The 17,512-nt window shown below is 39.9% G+C and overlaps 2 protein-coding genes across 4 annotated transcripts in view; one reads left to right on the top strand and one right to left on the bottom strand.

Moving 5' to 3' along the window:
- The first annotated feature begins 6,129 nt into the window (after positions 1–6,129).
- Positions 6,130–12,289, top strand: PFN2 (profilin 2). 2 transcript variants are annotated; one of them, XM_053598881.1, is made up of 3 exons: positions 6,130–6,509; positions 8,684–8,876; positions 10,605–12,289. In XM_053598881.1, exons 1-3 carry the CDS (start codon positions 6,378–6,380, stop codon positions 10,700–10,702), a joined length of 423 nt encoding a protein of 140 aa, XP_053454856.1. In that variant the 5' UTR covers positions 6,130–6,377; the 3' UTR covers positions 10,703–12,289. The 2 variants fall into 2 exon arrangements, with proteins under 2 accessions (XP_053454856.1, XP_053454857.1); XM_053598882.1 differs by having other exon boundaries at positions 6,230–6,509; positions 10,928–12,289.
- A 3,801-nt stretch (positions 12,290–16,090) lies between these two features.
- RNF13 (ring finger protein 13) overlaps positions 16,091–17,512 on the bottom strand; it is a 182,015-nt gene continuing 180,593 nt past the window's right edge. For both annotated transcript variants that reach the window (XM_053599620.1, XM_053599621.1), the window contains one exon: positions 16,091–17,486. In XM_053599620.1, the coding sequence (XP_053455595.1) occupies positions 17,122–17,486 (365 nt within the window). In that variant the 3' untranslated portion in view covers positions 16,091–17,121. The remainder of the gene's footprint in view (positions 17,487–17,512) is intronic.

Raw genomic sequence — 17,512 nt, 5'->3', positions numbered from 1 at the left:
TTACCCTGTATTAAGAACAAGGAAAATTTGAATGCACAATCTAAGATCACTAGTACACTTGAAGGCAAGCCGCTACGGGTGAAACAGATCAAAAATACACAGTTAACTTAGATGTTGGTTGTCGGGTACAGATAGAAACCGTACAAAAACTAAGTATGAAATGTTTAAAGAAATGATGTTATAACCACAAAGATGGGCAAGCGATAAGGGACTATAAGAAATTACCAGGAACATACATGTAACATTAAAAGGAAAGTTCTAAAAGCAGAAAACAGATTTTTTAAAAAAGAAATTAACAACTCAAATGTATGGGTTTAACGACAGGAAAAACATAGTTGAACAGTCTGGGATACGCAGCTAAAGGAATTCCTGAGAATACAGAGCAAGGAGATGAAAAACGTGAAAGAAGCTAAGAGGTATGAAGAGCAGAAGAGGAAACAGTGGAGTATTTATTTTGGACTCTAAATGAGAAGTGTAGGGAGAACTGAGGAAAGGGAATAATTGAAGAGATAGTATTAATAATTTTCCAGAAGTGGCTCAGCGCCTGTAGGGCCCCAGCCACGTACACCTGAGCTGGCAGGTTCAAACCCAGCCCAGGCCTGCCAAACAACAGTAACAACTACAACCAAAAAATAGCTGGGTGTTGTGGTGGGTGCCTGTAGTCCCAGCTACCTGGGAGGCTGGGGCAAGAGAATCACTTAAGTCCAAGAGTTGGAGGTTGCTGTGAGCTGTGATGCCACAGCACTCTACCCAGGGCGACACAGTGAGACTCTGTCTAAATAATAATAATAATAATGATAATGGTAATTTTCCAGAAGTGATAGTAGTTGGAGGTGAGAGTTCTCCTATGAGCTGTTCAGTGCATCTAGTTCCATTCACCCAACCAACTAGCAAGTTCAGCTGAGTCAAAAGGAGAGCAAAGAACTGGAGTAATAGAAAATGAGGCAGCTAGGACTCCAATGTAGCAGAATAGAAGCAAAGTTTTTATTTAAAGTGAGGAAAAAGAGAAAAGGAAAGCAGGGTGGCACCTGTGGGTTAAGGAGTAGGGCGCCGGCTCCATATACCAGGGGTGGTGGGTTCAAGCCCAGCCCTGGCCAAAACCACACACACATACACAAGAGTAAAGGAAAGCAGACATTTGTATAGATTTTTTCCAGAGAGTGGGAACGGGTTCCTCTCGTGAGTGAGAGGAGACCCCACACAAAGGCAGTACACCAATGTAAGTATTCCATCCCAGTTCCTCTTACACTCATCTATAAGAATTCCTACTGGTTCCCCTTAGGCCTGAGAACAGAGGACAGAGAGGAAGAAGACAAAAAATATGTTCTCCTGGTTTCATTCATGGTGGATTACCTTGGCTGTCACATAAAACCAATTTTCCTTACTCTGTATCAATAATTATTAACCGTTATTTCACCCGTGGTGGTAGGGGGTCTATTAGTCTCATGATGTTTGTGGCAACCATGGTGTGCATTGTTCTGTGACAGATCCTTATCTTTGTTTTATGGGGCGAATCATTCACAAGCTAGAAGTCATGGGTCACAGACTAGAAGTTACATTTTGCAGGGATAGCACATACTTGGTGAACTAGGTCACACCCACCCAACATTTCTTGTTTTGCTTCAGGGTGCTTTCTAACTTTCTTGATCACAAGGCCATAATTTGCTCCACTCTTCTGGTAGCTCTTTTAACCTCCTTCCATCTCTAAGCAATAGATAAAAATCTGTTTTTCCAAGTAGAATAAAAGGAATCCAAGCATACATATATCACAGTGAAATGGGAGAAGAGCAAAGACAAAAAAATTCCAAAGGTAGCCAGAGAAAAAAGACAAACTACTCATAAAGGTACAATAGCAGTGATGAAAACCAGAATGAATTGAAATAATATCTTCAAAGCGTCAGTTTTGTATTGTAGGTACAACCTATTGTTTGAGAATGAAAGAGATATAAAGATATTTTCAGATAAACAAAAATAGTTTTCAACCATTAGATCTCCATTAATGGAACTTCTACAAGATATATTTTAGGAAGAAGCAAAATGATCGTAGAATGATGATCTGAGATATGAGAAAAAAGGGCAAGTAAATAAAATATAATTATATAATATATATACTATATACACATAGTTACACAAATGTAAACAAATATTTGTGTAAAACAGTCTGGAGAGATGGGCGGTGCCTGTGGCTCAAAGGAGTAGGGTGCCAGCCCCATATGCCAGAGGTGGTGGGTTCAAACCCAGCCCTGGCCAAAAACAGAAAAAAAAAAAGTCTGGAGAGGAGTGACCAGATTTAAAGTGTTCTAAGATCCTCTCCCCTAAGAGGGAACGGTTAAGATCTTATTTGATTTACAGTTTTGTTGTATTAAATATTCAAGGTTGTATTAAAAATTCAAGCAGCATTAAAAGAAATCAACAGTGTAAATTCCAAATGATTTAAAAAAATTGGAAGAATAAAATACACACACCTCCCACACATTTTCTGGTAGAGGCAAGGAAGAATGAAAAGGCCTAATAGAATTTGTTCAAATAATCCAAATACATGTGAATAATTAAAACAAATGTTAAGTAGAATAAACTTGCCAATTAAAGGATGTATTGCCATATTGGATAAAAAGCTAAAATCTAGCTATATGAAATTTACAAAAGACACATCTAAAATTTAAGGACAGGGTAAGGTTCAAAGAGAGGTGGGGAGAGAGAAAAGATGTATCAGGTGAATAGCAATAAAAAGAGCTGGGATAATTTAATATTTGACAAAACAGATTTAATACAAATTGATGACAAATAGGGCAACTACTTTATGATAAAGGCTAAATTCATTAGAAGGAAAATATAACAGTTCACACTTCTATTTTCCTAATTAAATAGGCTGAAAACAAAAAGCCAAAATTCATAAAATTTCAGAGCAAAATGGACAAACGCAGAATCATAAGGACTCATGGATCTTCACTGTTAAAATTGTAAATAAAACAAGAAGTGAATACATTCAAAAGATAACATTTGTATTGGCTTAGGGAATCGAGGGCAATTTTTCTCCATTTTCTAAACTTTCTTGATTTTTGCGATATTGTTATCATTAATACACTTTTTCCAAAAATGAAGTATAGAGGTGAAAATTTCAGATAATTAAATGTTTGGTTGTACTTAATTATAGCTCTATTATACATAGTATTTGGGGGCAATTATAGTGTACGGTGCTAGTTCTTGCTCCATATTTACCAGGTCGCATGTATTTTCATGATAACGACTTCTTATTTGTATAGTGCTAGGATGTCAAATAACTTATTTAAGTACTTAAATGGCTCAGGCACTACTTGACTTACACATTAAAGAATGTGGTTTACTGCATGGCTTCTGCTTTACTCAATAGGAATAGAAGATTTGGGAAGAGAATGCATAATAAGGCACTCTAAATTTAAATATGCTGATTAATAACTACATCATTCTGAATATTCCCATCAACAACAGAGCCACAGCTTTTCTAGACTTCCACTCAAATATTGCTATTATCACTGAAGGGATCAGTTACCCTGTAAAAAGTAGAGAAAATAAATCGGTAATTCTTCCTTTTCTAATACTGCTACTTTTTTTTTGGCAGGGGCTGGGTTCAAACTTGCCACCCGGGGTATATGGGGCCAGCACCCTACTCCTTGAGCCACATGTGCCACCCCCTAATACTGCTACTTCTTTGGACTTAACCTATAATGTTATTCCTAAAACCCAGCATTCTACTTCTATTTATACTTTTTGAGAGATGTGTAATAAGCAATAGTTAGATGAAATAGGATCAGATCCTTGTACAAAAACAGAAAATAAGAGATCATGCTAGGAAGCTGGCACTCAAGAAAATAGGTACAGTCCTCAATGAATCCCCAACAATAAAAAAAAAAGAAAGAAAATAGGTACAGTCTTACTTTATCATAAAACTGAAAACAGAGACAGTAAATGAATTTTCTTTAAACATAGAAACTAAAAATGTAAACTGTAGATTAATTCAGTTAATTTATTATACAAAATATAATTCACAGTTGTTTAAATTTTACTGCATGCAAACCTGAAAAAATAATAATGGCCTGTTGGAAAAGTAAAACAGTAATTAAAACATATTATTCTACTTTGAAAAATATACAATTATGTAAATTTTAAGTTTGTATGAATGTTTTTGTCCAATAGATGTTTTGAATCTTCTGAGATTTGAATATTCAAAATATTCAGTTAGTTAAATCTTTTCATTCTTTAAAGTCAACAATAAATGAATAAGAATAAAATAGTTATGTCCAACTCTGTGCTGTAACAATATAATGAAGTCTAGAGGTGAAAGCTTAAAACCTTCAGAGAAGATTAATAAACCATTTCAATGTATTTCCTTTATCACTTTTTCTTTTCTGCCATTAACTTTGTGTTTACTGTTTAAATTTATTGATATATACATATAATGAAGAACACAATCATAAATGTACAGCTTGAATTTTCACAGTGAGGATATGTGTTATCAAGTAAACTATCTTGTAACTTTTTTTTTTGGCCGGGGCTGGGTCCGAACCCGCCACCTCCGGCATATGGGACCGGCGCCCTACCCGCTGAGCCACAGGCGCCGCCCCTATCTTGTAACTTTTAAGATAATAAAATGCTAAGATTGAAGGATGAATACCATTAACAACAAGCACAAAAAGGCACAGTAGCAAACAAGAACATTAAATGTAACTCAATCAGACGGGAGGCACACTTGCAAAAGTGAAACAATTTTTGGCTTACATTTTAGACCCCTTAGGTATTCTGTATCTTAAGAACAAGATAAAACACAACATCCCAATCTGATAGGCTCCCGACTTGGGGTTCTCCCACTATACTTTCCCCACCTTCCTCACAGTAGTTGAATGTATCAAAGGAAAGCGTAGAAAAACATTAAGAAACTTTAGAACCAATTAAGAGTTGTTGGCAACATTCCTGTCTTTCCAGAGCCAGGTATCTCCTAACTTCTTCTACAAATTGTGACCTTAATAGGATAACTTTAAAGTTGAAAATCAACTTTTCAACGTTTTGATTTTTCTTAATTGGCAGATCGTTTGTTAACTTAAAATTGAAGTCATTGTTATAGCCTATGCATGATCAGTCTTGGCACCGAGATTACTAAAGACGTACCAGAAGGTTCCCAGGGACTCCACTCACTGTTTACCTTGTATACAGTCCTTCCCAGATTTGAGTCCCATTTTTTTTTTTGTACCCTTCAAGGGCAGAAATGTTATTAATTCCATGAACTCTTCCTTAATTTTTCATTCTTTGTATTTTCTTTTTTTCATTCTTTGTATTTTCAATGATTTTTTTTTTCAACCCACCAGTAACTTTACCAGTTACCAACAGTTAACACAGGCCGCTAATAGTTTTGTTTGGAATTTACGAGCAATTTAGCCACACACGTGATGAGCAACATGAAGGGGCTCTTCCAGGCAAAGTATCCATCCACAGAATGCGAGGCCCCTGGTACCCAAACCAGGCAACATTGACAGATCTGCAAAGCTCAGCTACGTTCCTGAGAACCACCGACGCCTGCTCTGATTTCAGGTTTTCCAAGCGCGCCCGCTGGGTTGTCTTTCTGGCCAAGGGACAAGAGGAGTCCAGAGAGGAGGGTCTCACTGGAGACCCCTGAGAATAGCACAGGCGACCCTACCACCAGCCGCCCCTCCACAAAGAAGAGTAGACGCTCCGCATCCCGTCACCAAGGCAACACTGCAACCCGACACTGAGGCTCAAGATTCCGCATCCCGGGACACCGGGTGCAGGAGACAAGCTCGTCGCGACTAGGCGTCCCCACCGACGCTGTTCCTCGGGTGCCGAGAGCGACGCGGGAGAGACCCTCGCTGCAGGACCCGGGTCCAGGGGCAGCACCCCACACCCTCGTCGCAGCCGGTTGGCGCCTTCCGCACGTGGCAGCCGCGATTGTCCCGGGGCGGTATCCCTCCGCGCCCCCGCTTTGGTCTCCCCCCGCTCTTCCCGGGACCCTCCGTGTCCAAGCGCCGCGGAAGGATCCCACGCACGCGCGCGCGCGCGCACACGTCCGCCGTGGCCGCGACGAACTAAGGGTGCTGCGGTGAGGAGCAGCTGCCGCTGCCGGCACAGCGTCCCGCCACTGGTTAGTCAGCCCCGCCGCTGCGGGCGGGCGGCCGGGCCGGGCGCGCTCCGCGGCTTGTCCCTCACCGCCGTACCCGCGTCCTCCCTCCGCAGCTCCTCGGGGAGGGGGGCGGTCGGTGCCTGCGCAGAGCCGCCTCCTCCCCGCCCCCGCCCCGCCTCCCCCTGCGCCGCCGCCGCCGCCCGCTACCGCCGCCGCCGCTGCGCCTGCTGCTCCTCGCCGTCCCCGCTGCAGTGCGAAAGGCTCGAAGATGGCCGGTTGGCAGAGCTACGTGGATAACCTGATGTGCGATGGCTGCTGCCAGGAGGCCGCCATTGTCGGCTACTGCGACGCCAAATACGTCTGGGCAGCCACGGCCGGGGGCGTCTTCCAAAGCATTACGGTGAGGACCGGTGACGGCAAGGACCCCGGTCCTCGGACCGGAGCGGGATGGCCGGCTGCGGGGGTGCCGCAGCGCCGGGCCGGGGCATGGAGGGCCGAGCCGGCAGGTGTGCGAGGCGGCGGGTGCCGAGGATACGGCTGCTGGGCAAGCGGAGAGGCTGAGGCCCGGGGACGCCCCCTCGCCGGAGGCTGAGCGGAGAGGCGGGGGTGGCGGCCGGTTCCCTAGTCTGCCCGGGCCCTGCGCCCCCAGCGATCCCGGCACCGGTCCGGGAGCCTGAGTGGGGGGAGGGCGCACGCACCGGCGGAGGAAACGGGGGCCTCCTCTCCCCGCCGCTCAGTGCGGTTCCCTTAGTTCCTCTGGAAGCTCTGAGGCTTGCTTTGCCCGTCCCGGGTTGGAGGCTGGGGTCTGGGGATCCGGAACCCTGGCGGAGGTTCCCCGGCGGCCGGGCCGCCCCTCGCTCCGCGGACAGCGCGCCGCCCGCGCCCGGAGCTGTGGGAGGCGGCGGCCGCGGCCCGGCCCCCGGGATTCTCGAAGCCACTTTGCGTAGGTTTGCCGGTGTCCAGGCCTTTGGGGTTTGCGAGAAATGTACGCCGCCCGCGTAGGTGGATTCGTGAATCTCGACTTCAGCTCTGGCTCGATAGGTTTTTTTTTTTTTTTTTTTTTTAATTCTCCAAGATGGCGAACTGCCATTGATTTCTCTCTTTCTCCTATGAAGATTCATCGATAAACCGTTATCCCCAGTTACGCAACATAATTCCAAAAGGGGATGCTTTTCGGGGGCTTTCTATAATTTGCGGTAACTGGAGGGACACTTCACTTGCCCAAGTCCCTCCCTCTTTAGTGGTGGTAGTAAAAGAGCTAATGCAGATTTAGGGTTCACATTGCCTGATTTTCTGGAGACTTGGTGGTTTTGACTTTGTTGCCACATGTTTGGGTTAATATTTGTCATTAAACCTCCAAGTATGCTTGTTGTTTAGCCTATTTCTACCCAAAGATCTTTCTAAAATTGTGACACTTGTATCAAATAGGAGACCATTCCCTTAATTTCACAGGACAGCCCCAGGCTCCCTTCCCATCAAACGCCAAAATTCAGGTCCCCGGAATTACTGTTGCTAATTGTTCTTTTACTAGTTAACATGGTTTAAATTCTTACTGTAGAACTCAGTTCTTGATAGTAGTAGTTTAACGTCTCCTGTACCCGCAGTGGACTAGAATTAGAGAATTGGCATCTGGCGATCATTCCCCCCTACCCCCACCCCCACCCCCGCGGTCCTCTTGTCTTTGTGTGTGAGTTCCCGCTGTCTGGCTGGGAAGATTGCGGGAGTGTGCTTGGAAATGGCTGGGGCCTGCTATGACTCTGCAGTTCTGATGGGGGCGACGCCTTCCTTCATATTCATGGAATGTTAGAATGCACGTTTTTTTCTTTCCGGTTCTGGTGGCTACCTCAGTTTCTTTCCCAGTCTCCCTCCATTTTCTTTATTCTTTTTTTACTATTGCCTACTGCAGTGTTGGTAGACAAGAATCCTCTTTGCATTAACCCAGAAGGAAAACTGATCACTGAGATCAGAGGGGAAGGGAAGTTGGAAAGAAAAAAAGTAGTGGCTAGAAAAATAGGAGGGAAATATGAATCTGGAAATGCGCTGAGTTCCAGGAATAGAAGTTTGTATCATCGGGGATATTTCAAGTTATTCCAAGCAGAGGGGAAGTGAATAAATCTGCTCAGCATGGGCTTTATTTCAGTAATCTTTAAAGCAACGTTAAACTTGATGTGATATGACTATAACGTGACTGAAAGTGATAGACAAGTTGTGTTGACAGTATCTGTAGCTGAATCTCTACCATTACATAAGCACTTTCAGGTACCAACTGATTTGATTTAGTTTATAAATAAGTTTGCAGCTTGTTGAGTGTCAACTGTTATAGCTGTTTAGAAATTCTTTGTATAGGCTGGTCTTAGCAGACCACACTGTTAAATATGAAATGAAATTAACTGATAGAAAAAATGTAATTGTTAGGATTAAGGAATTCATCAAAAAGAGTGGTGATTTTATATTAGTGAAGTGTGGCTTTTAGTGGTGGTATAAACTTAGTACAGTCTCTCCTGTTACATTGAGCCCTGAAAGGAATTAACTACAACTTTTTCTTTCTCTTCCTATTTTTTTTGGGGGGGACAGCCAATAGAAATAGATATGATTGTAGGAAAAGACCGGGAAGGTTTCTTTACCAACGGTTTGACTCTTGGCGCAAAGAAGTGCTCAGTGATCAGAGATAGTCTGTATGTCGATGGTGACTGCACAATGGACATCCGGACAAAGAGTCAAGGTGGGGAGCCAACATACAACGTTGCTGTCGGCAGAGCTGGTAGAGGTAAGCCAAGTATTCTTTTGGTTTAAAAGTTGCATGCCACATTACAACTTATTAAGCAGTTTCTTTAACATGTTGAATAAAAGTTAGTCCATAATGGCTATTAAGGTGGTTTTTTGTGAACTGCCCAGCACTGAAGAGGACTGTTTTAGATTTACCTACTCTAGAGTAGCTGCACATACAGCATGGCCTCTTAGGTCCTGTTTTTATTCTAAAATTGAACATTCATATCAAGTCATTTCAGCTTTGAATGACCTTAAAATCAAGTCTCTTAAACTGTGACATGTCAAATGGCAATCGTGGTGTATCCGATTGTTAAATTGTTCACATCATTCGGTTATTTTAGTTCCTTTTAGTATTTGGCTTTTGGATCTCTTTTCTTTTCTTGCTTTCTTTTTAATCATTTCACTCAGCATAAAGAAGGAAAAATTAGCATTGGTTCATTTTTCTATTAGGACTTTTTCTAGGGAAGAGAGAAATAGGTGAGGGTTTTTGGATAAGTTGTTCATTTACTAAAATATTTTCCAAGACTTAAGTGTGTCTAAGATTTAATTTGAAAAGTAGAAAATTACGTGTAGTTTATATAGTTGGTCCAAAAGTTCTGGTGTCTGCAGGTGTTGTCAACTTAAACTCTTAACTGCACTAACGGAAGTTTCTTTACGTTTTCAAAAGAAACTTTTGAAATTGAGGTTGACATCTACTTCATTCAAACACACATTTACGTGTGTTAACATACGTAAATATTTTGTAAAGAGGGCTTCTGTAGTTTCATATAGCAGACTTGGCACATCTGATTTTAAGTCCCATAAGAAGGGACTTGAATGTATTTAATTAAATGCTGTGATTCTGCCACTCCCTGGGAATGTCCTAAAAGTTGCACTTATTCTGGTTTGAGTTGACAATTATTAGTATTAATAGTAAAATTAGATGACTTTAGAAGAGTAGACAAATCTAAACATTAGCTGTGTTCGGAGATAAATATGCTGAAAATGCCGAAAAAGAAGCGTTAACTATGGAACCCGAAACCAGAATGAGATTTTTACACTGTACAGCATTACTGACATCTAGTGGCAGTGAATATAAAATTTGTCATACACATATATTTGGGGGATAAACCTTTGAATTGTATCATCAAAAAGCCTGTTATTAGAAATAGTAAACCTATGTCAGGATTTTAAACTCATTTAAAACCAAGGATAGCACAGGGAGATTCTCAGTAAGCACAAGCCTTAAATACATTTAATTTGTCCTTTTCTGAATGGAATTGAAAATGGTATTTAAAATTTGATCTTCATTTTCCTCACTGATACTACTGTTTGTACTTACCAAGCACATTAGGTTTGGGGAGAATTTATAAATACTCATTTTTTGTGTTTATATTTTGGGGGCTAGTTATACGTATTTTTCACATACATCAGAAATATTTTGCCCTAACATAGCAGATAAATGATTACACTTTTCCCCAGTAGCTAGTGTGAAGATAGTTGTACAAAATTTTGCTACTTTGTTGATTTTGCTTTCAGGGCACACAGTTGGTAGTTACTGTATTCTGTTTTTAGTATATTAGTAGTTTGAAAGTTCTTCTTTTTGGAGACCTGAGTGGCTTCAGTGCTTGATAGTTCATGGAAAACTAACTTAATGTTAACTTATTAATCGGGTCTGTCTGCTAAAACTTATGTGACTTTCTTGATTAACACTTCTTTTGAAACACTTTTCTTCTTTCTCTTTCAGTCTTGGTCTTTGTAATGGGAAAAGAAGGGGTCCATGGAGGCGGATTGAATAAGAAGGCATACTCAATGGCAAAATACTTGAGAGACTCTGGGTTCTAGCTGCTAGGCAGACTGTTAAGTATTAGGGGAAAATTGCTCTTAAACTTTCCTAGCTGTAAGCTTCAGTCTTAATTCTGGAAATTTTATTAGCAATGCAGGGTGATGGGGTATGAACCTGTGTCTCCTTTGTATCCCTCTGTTGGTGGGGAAAGGTGTCTTTCTTTCTGCCCTCCCCCTCCTTAAATAATTCTGTTCACTTTTGTTTTGTTTCCTTGTGTACTCCAGCATTGGTTATAGTCATGGGAAAGGAAGGTGTCCACGGAGGCACACTTAACAAGAAAGCATATGAACTCGCTTTATACCTGAGGAGGTCTGATGTGTAAGCAGCCTCTCCCCATCTACCTAGCAACTGTCTTCATCACCACCCCAATTATGATCACAGTGCTACCAAACTATAGATGGTAGCTGATTTTTCTTTACCTATTTTCTAATGTCATGATTCCTGTTTGCCCAATGGATCATTTGTATGTTAACTGTATGTAACCAACCCTTATCTGGCAACATAATTGCAGCACAACAGTGATTTGCATGATACCTTGAAATTGGGGGGAGGGGGCATGCCAAGTTGGGCATCACTTTTGTCTTAGCAATTAATGGGATATTGATTACTAAAATAAGTTAATATTAAGCAAGGTGCCGGTTGTACAATCTCTAATTTGATCAATGTCTTTTCAGCACTTTGAGCATTTACTTGGCTCATTTAGTCTTCCTTTTGTAGCGCATGGTTGGGAGGAAAAAGTGCATGTATCTTTACTTCACTCCTCTCTTTTTCCCAGCCCCTCCCTTCACACATAGGCCTTTGGTTTGCTTCCATCTTCTTTTAAGCAGTGCTTGGTTTATTTAACCGATTAATATCTCTTTTGTTGATGAGCTATTGAGAGCTGTAGTAGTTTGCTTTTAGTATTGTTGTTGCACTTAGCTAGAGACAACCTTTTTTCATAGTGTCTGCAGGACATACAAAGAGTGCAACAGCAAAACAAGAGCAAAAAGCACTTCCTCCCATGACCTTATGGTAACCATACTGATTGAATCCCCAGGGACATTCCATCATTGCAATAGCTCAGATTTTTGTTCCTGGCTTTTTCTTTGCATACCAGCTCTACTCTTTAGTAAAATTGTAAAAGGCTGCCATTATGGACATTAGGTATCCCAACATAACCATCTGGAGTGTGTCCAGTTTGTTCTTCATAGGACCAATTTTTATTTGCAGCTTGAGTTTTTATATGAAGTTGCATTATTGTGGACTTGGCTGTCTTGTGATGAATTTTTTTCATATGTATTCTGTGCCATACTATTGTTAAGATGAACTGTTGCTATTGTGAGATGGATTTAACTGACCTATTAAGGGTTTCTTTCGAATGGCACTACTTTAGGGACACTCTAGTATTTGCTTCTATTGTTTGGGCCTTGTGGATAATGTACAGATTTCAAAGCAAATCTTGTTGCTGATTTGTCCATTTCTTTCCCTGCACTTTGTTACATCTGGGATACAGTCTAACTCATCTGATTTAATATGCATTTAAAAAAATGCCATAACTATTAAACACCTTGTTTACAGACAGATGAAATAAATTTATTCCAACCAAATACTCCAGACTCCTGTTGTTTATGTAAGTTGTTGGCTTACTGTTAAATAGTTGATTTCTGACACAATGGGGAATATAGAGAATAGGCAAAGTCTGCTGCCAAAAAAAAATTTTTTTTAATAACATTCAGCTAATGGCCCACTTCATTTCAAGTAGTAGTATAAATAAAATATGTACCTGGGAATGTTTTTTTAGTGGGCTTTGATTTAAAATGGCTTTTAGTCATTTTAGGCTTATCTTCTGGCTTATTGAGAAAAACTGACTTACCAGCTAAAAATAAATATTTCCCTCTTCTTGCTGGTCTCTCAATGTAAAATCTCGGGACAATAAAGACCCCCACACCAAGCGTTTCTGCATTATGTGGAGTCTTCTGTGTTATGGTGTCATCTGACTTGAGGTCTGGAGGCTGTATTGGCAGGCTGAAGTCAGCCAGCTGGGTTCCTCCCACATTAGAGCAGAAGACACTCCTTAGGCAGCATGTAATAGAAATAGGATGCATTTGCATTTTCTGGTTTTTGAGTAGTGACCTTAGGTATGTACTTGGTTTAATCCCAGAACCATAAGATTCCTGGTATGTAGTGAAACTTAGTAAATGTAAATTTGGGACTATTCTGATCAATCATTATTACCATCAGCCATCAAGCAGAAGCATATAGCAGGGGTGCTCACAAATTAAGTGAAACTGATAAGCTAGTTATGATGCAGATTCTGGACTTTGGGGTTTCACCCTGGAGGTAGAGATTCTGTAAGCCCAGGAAATCCCTGTGTCAATCTGGTTGTTTTAAGTGACCTGTATGCTATTCCTTGAGAAACAATGGGTTAGGGAGTAAGAATTAATATCTTTGCCTTACATAAAATATACTGTGTATAACTAAAATTTGTTTCAACAAATTGTCAGGCATCAGTTCTGGATTTGATTGTGCATGTGGAAAATATAACTGCTTTGGTAGTTGGACATACTCTAGAACTTGTAAAACAATAAAAACCTGCTATCACCTTCTTGATCTGTTAAGATCTCTGTTAAGGACAAAAGGTTGGGCAAATAAAAATTTGGTGGTTGGATTGTGATGATCTGAGATTTTTTAGTAATATACATTCACGCATGAGTTGTAAAGAACTATTAGCATGACTAAATATATAAAGTGATGGTCAAAACTGTCAGAACCTTAATTAGCCTTTAAGTAGGCAAAGGAAGGGATGTGTGTACACTTAGAGTGTCGGTAAGGGAGTAGGTGAAGGTAAAGGGTGACTGTATCACTAAAACAGTAAATGATGAATCTAATCATTGGCCTATGGACAATTACAGTAGAAAAACACTTCGGGAAATATACATGTGTACTTTGTACTTCTAGGAATTTTGCGGATGAAGCTATATAAATTTGTATACCAGAAATGTCCATTACACAGCATTACTTAGGTTAAACAAACTTAGAAAACTTCTACAAGGTTCACTTTTAAGGCGTATGTGAAGAATGACACAAGAAAATGCTCAGCAATGAATGTTAAGTAATATGAGGATATAAACAGGTGTTATATACAGTGTAAATACATACAGTATATAATACATGTGGGTTTTACATGTGTATTTCTGAAGGTAATATACCAAAAGGTACATTTTTCTCTGAGATAAATTTCAGGTAACTGTATTTTGGTTTCCAATGTTTTAAATGTTATTTTTATAATCAGAAATTTTTGATTTTTTTTTATATCAAGAGTATTATGGGGATACACGTGTTTTGGTTATATAGTTTGCTTTTGTATATTATAAATCATAGTTGTGTCCCTTAATTAGAAAGCGTGCAATATACTTTTGGGGTGGGGATTTACCCATTCCATTCTCCCCACTCCCACAGAAAAATTTTATATTTTATTTATTATTTATTTATTTTTGAGACAGTCTCAAGCTGTCACCCTGGGTAGAGTGCCGTGCTGTCACATCTCATAGGAACCTCAAACTCTTGGGCTTAAGCGATTCTCTTGCCTCAGCCTCCCAAGTAGCTGGGACTACAGGCATCTGCCACAACGCCTGGCTTTTTTTTGTTGTTGTTGTTGCAGTTGTCGTGGTTTAGCTGGCCCCGGGCTGGGTGTCAACCTGCCACCCTCGGTGCATGCGGCTGGTGCCATAACCACTGTGCTATGGGTGCTGAGCCTACAGAAAAATTTTAAATAAGGTGTTTTTTTATTTTTGGTTTTGTTTTTAGACAGAGTATCAAGATGTCACCCTGGGTACAGTGCTGTGGTGTCACAGCTCAGAGCAACCTCTAACTCTTGGGCTTAAGCCATCTCTTGCCTCAGTCTCCCAAGTAGCTGGAACTACAGGCCCCCCAACCACAACACCCAGCTATTTGTTTTTTCTTGTGGCAGGTGTCATGTTGCAGCTGGCACGGCCGAGTTTGAACTCACCAGCCTCGGTGTATGTGGCCAGTGCCCTGCCCACTGAGTTATGGGCGCCGCCTTAAATAAGGTTTTTAAAAAATAGAAATTAGACTTTAATTTTATTTACTGTGTCTTATTCAAAAAGCAGTATGATTATACTGTGAAATTACAGAAGATTTCAAGTTAATATTAAGAGAAGCAATAACTAGCCAGTGCTGTTAAATAAGATACTTGATAATTTTTTTTGCAACTAAAAGTAACAATTTGGGATTTCAAAATTCTTTTTTTGCTCCAGAAACACTCACTAGCTTAAAGGAACCAGGTCCTTGAACTCAACCTTGAATTAAAGACTGAGGAAACATAACATTTAATACAATTGCAATGTTACATGTTAATTGAATTTTAATTTTCCCTTTTTATTTTAAAATGCTGCATTAGGTATGAAATTTTTATTTTAATCATTTTGAAAACTATCATGGTGCATTTAAATGCTGACACTGAACACAGGGTTTTGTCCTCACATGCTACCCTAGGTTAAAGTGTGCAAATGACCAAACAGGTTTAAGAAGGTTAGGGCCATATAAATATGTTATATTGCAAACTGTTTAACTGCCACAGTATACTTTGATGTCTTATTTCTTAGGCCCATGTTTTGTTTTTAAAGAAAAGGGGAAATGGTAGATGTCAAAGTAGACATATTTTTAAAAAACATTTTGAAAAACCAATTTAGAATGAATTGAACCAATTTAGAACTGAAAATTCAGTTTTTATGAGAAAAGGCTCCATGTATCTAATATGCTTACTACTGTATGCCATGCTTTTATTCATTAACAATTTCAAAACAAATGTATCTGTATACCTACTTTGTTCGTTCTTTCTTTTTTTTTTTTTTTTTGAGACAGAATCTCACTATATCACCCTGGGCAGAGTGCCATGGCATCACAGCTCACAGCAAACAGCAACCTCAAACACTTTGGCTTAAGCAATTCTCTTGCCTCAGCCTCCCAAGTAGCTCGGACTACAGGCGCCTGCCACAACACCCGGCTATTTTTTGGTGGTAGTTGTCGTTGTTTAGCAGGCCTGGGCTGGAATTGAACCCACCAGCTCCCATGTATGTGGCTGGCACCCTGGCCACTGAGCTATAGGCACCAAGCCACCTACTTTGATCTTTCAAAGCTATATAGAAGTCTGCTATAAAGATGGACCATAATTTACAACAGGGTACCATAATGTTGTACTATTTGGTGTTCAATGATTTGGGCTGCAGTCTTAACTTATTTGTGGGGATTACTCAGTTGCCTGAGAGCAGTTTACCTTATGTAAAATTACAAGGTCACCTGTGTTTGTGACTTCAGTCATTATTCCTTTATAGCAGTAAGGCTAATGTGGTAAGTAATACTTTAGTAGAACAAACATTTACTTGTTCTTAAAGTGAAAAACATGTTTATTAACATTCAAACTCCCCTCATACAAGGCCATATAAAATCCTTAGCATTTTGATTATATGTTAGTCTATATTTTCTACATAGTTACAATGATGTATAATATAATTTACTTTTCATAATACATTGTTTCAGTACATATCATTAGTTCTGTTAAATATAAGCACTTTCAAATTCAATACTTGAACAATTTCCTTTGTACATAGTTTAGCAGGGCTAATTAGCATAAGTTGCTTTTTATTAAGAGGTATATGATCTGAGTATTAACAGTTGCTGAAGTTTGGTATCTTTATGCAGCATTTTCTTTTTGCTTTGATAACAACACCACAAAACCCTTAAGTATAATTCAGTAAGTAAAGTCCAGAGCCATTACTTAAACTGCTGAATCAAATTCATATATAACACTATAGTATTAATAACATTAAAAAAAAATTTTTGAAATCTGCACTAGTACGGACTGTTCCTATCAGGATAAGACTACTCAGGAATGGGAAGGAAAAAGCTTTCAGTTTCTTTGTGCTGATATGAGGAAAAATGCTAAATTACCTTGTTGCCTTTTAGTAGTGATGGCAATTTGGGGAAATACCAGAACAAATATATTCTAGCTCAACAACTCTAGGTAACTTGACGGAGGTGGAAGTTGGCTTAGCTCATGCTAGGTGGCCACAGCACTGACCTGGTGTGTGAAACACAAAATGTTTGCATACTGTGATCTAGGTCTTAATTGCAAGCTACACTGAGGGTTTTTTTTAAAAAAAAAAAAATATTTTGGCTATATTTCATTCCAAAAGAACTGATTTGACGCTTAAGTTACAGCACCAATCTATTATTAGTGAAATGAAGTATACTCCTGCAGATAAATACTGGATCAAAAAGCCTGTTTCAGTATTCAGATTAAATTGCAGAATACTAAAAAATAACTTATTTCTACAGAAGTCTCTGAAGGGAGCAAAAAATCAAATACAGTATGTACCTAAGTTTTTCAAAGAGAAATATACCAATTACATTCTCAAGGTCAAACAGTATTTGCTATGTTGTAATCCCGTTCACCATTAGGCTGCAATTGGACCACAACACTATGTTCATTAATTTCATTTTCTGCGTCACTACTGTCAGTCTCTTCATTGTCATCTTCCTCGTAGTCTGAAGATTCTGTCATGTTCTGATGTGAATGAGATTCTGACAGCGCCCCAAATGACTGAGCACTGACAGAAGCTAAAGGTCTAAGTAAAGGGGTGTGCTCTGACACTTCATTTTCTTCTTGACTACTATCTGTGTCAGAGTCTGAATCGCCTTGAGAAGGAACAACTTTTTGCTTGCAGACTGGACAGGTTTTTTTAGTTTTAGTTAGCCAAGGGTCTACGCACTTGCAGTGATAAGCTGTTGAAACAAAATATACATCTTCA

The sequence above is a fragment of the Nycticebus coucang genome, chromosome 8 (genome assembly GCF_027406575.1).
Source record: "Nycticebus coucang isolate mNycCou1 chromosome 8, mNycCou1.pri, whole genome shotgun sequence".
Classification (NCBI taxonomy): Eukaryota; Metazoa; Chordata; class Mammalia; order Primates; family Lorisidae; genus Nycticebus; species Nycticebus coucang.
The sequence above is the reverse complement of the archived record's forward strand: the minus strand, read 5'-3'. Positions and strand labels throughout refer to the sequence as shown.

What these genes read in the sequence shown, in the direction of transcription:
- PFN2 (XM_053598881.1), top strand. Translation starts at nt 6,378, where the DNA reads ATGGCCGGTTGGCAGAGCTACGTGGATAACCTGATGTGCGATGGCTGC. An exon ending in GCGTCTTCCAAAGCATTACG is followed by an intron (nt 6,510 to 8,683) that starts GTGAGGACCGGT and finishes TGGGGGGGACAG; the next exon opens with CCAATAGAAATAGATATGAT. An exon ending in TGTCGGCAGAGCTGGTAGAG is followed by an intron (nt 8,877 to 10,604) that starts GTAAGCCAAGTA and finishes TTTCTCTTTCAG; the next exon opens with TCTTGGTCTTTGTAATGGGA.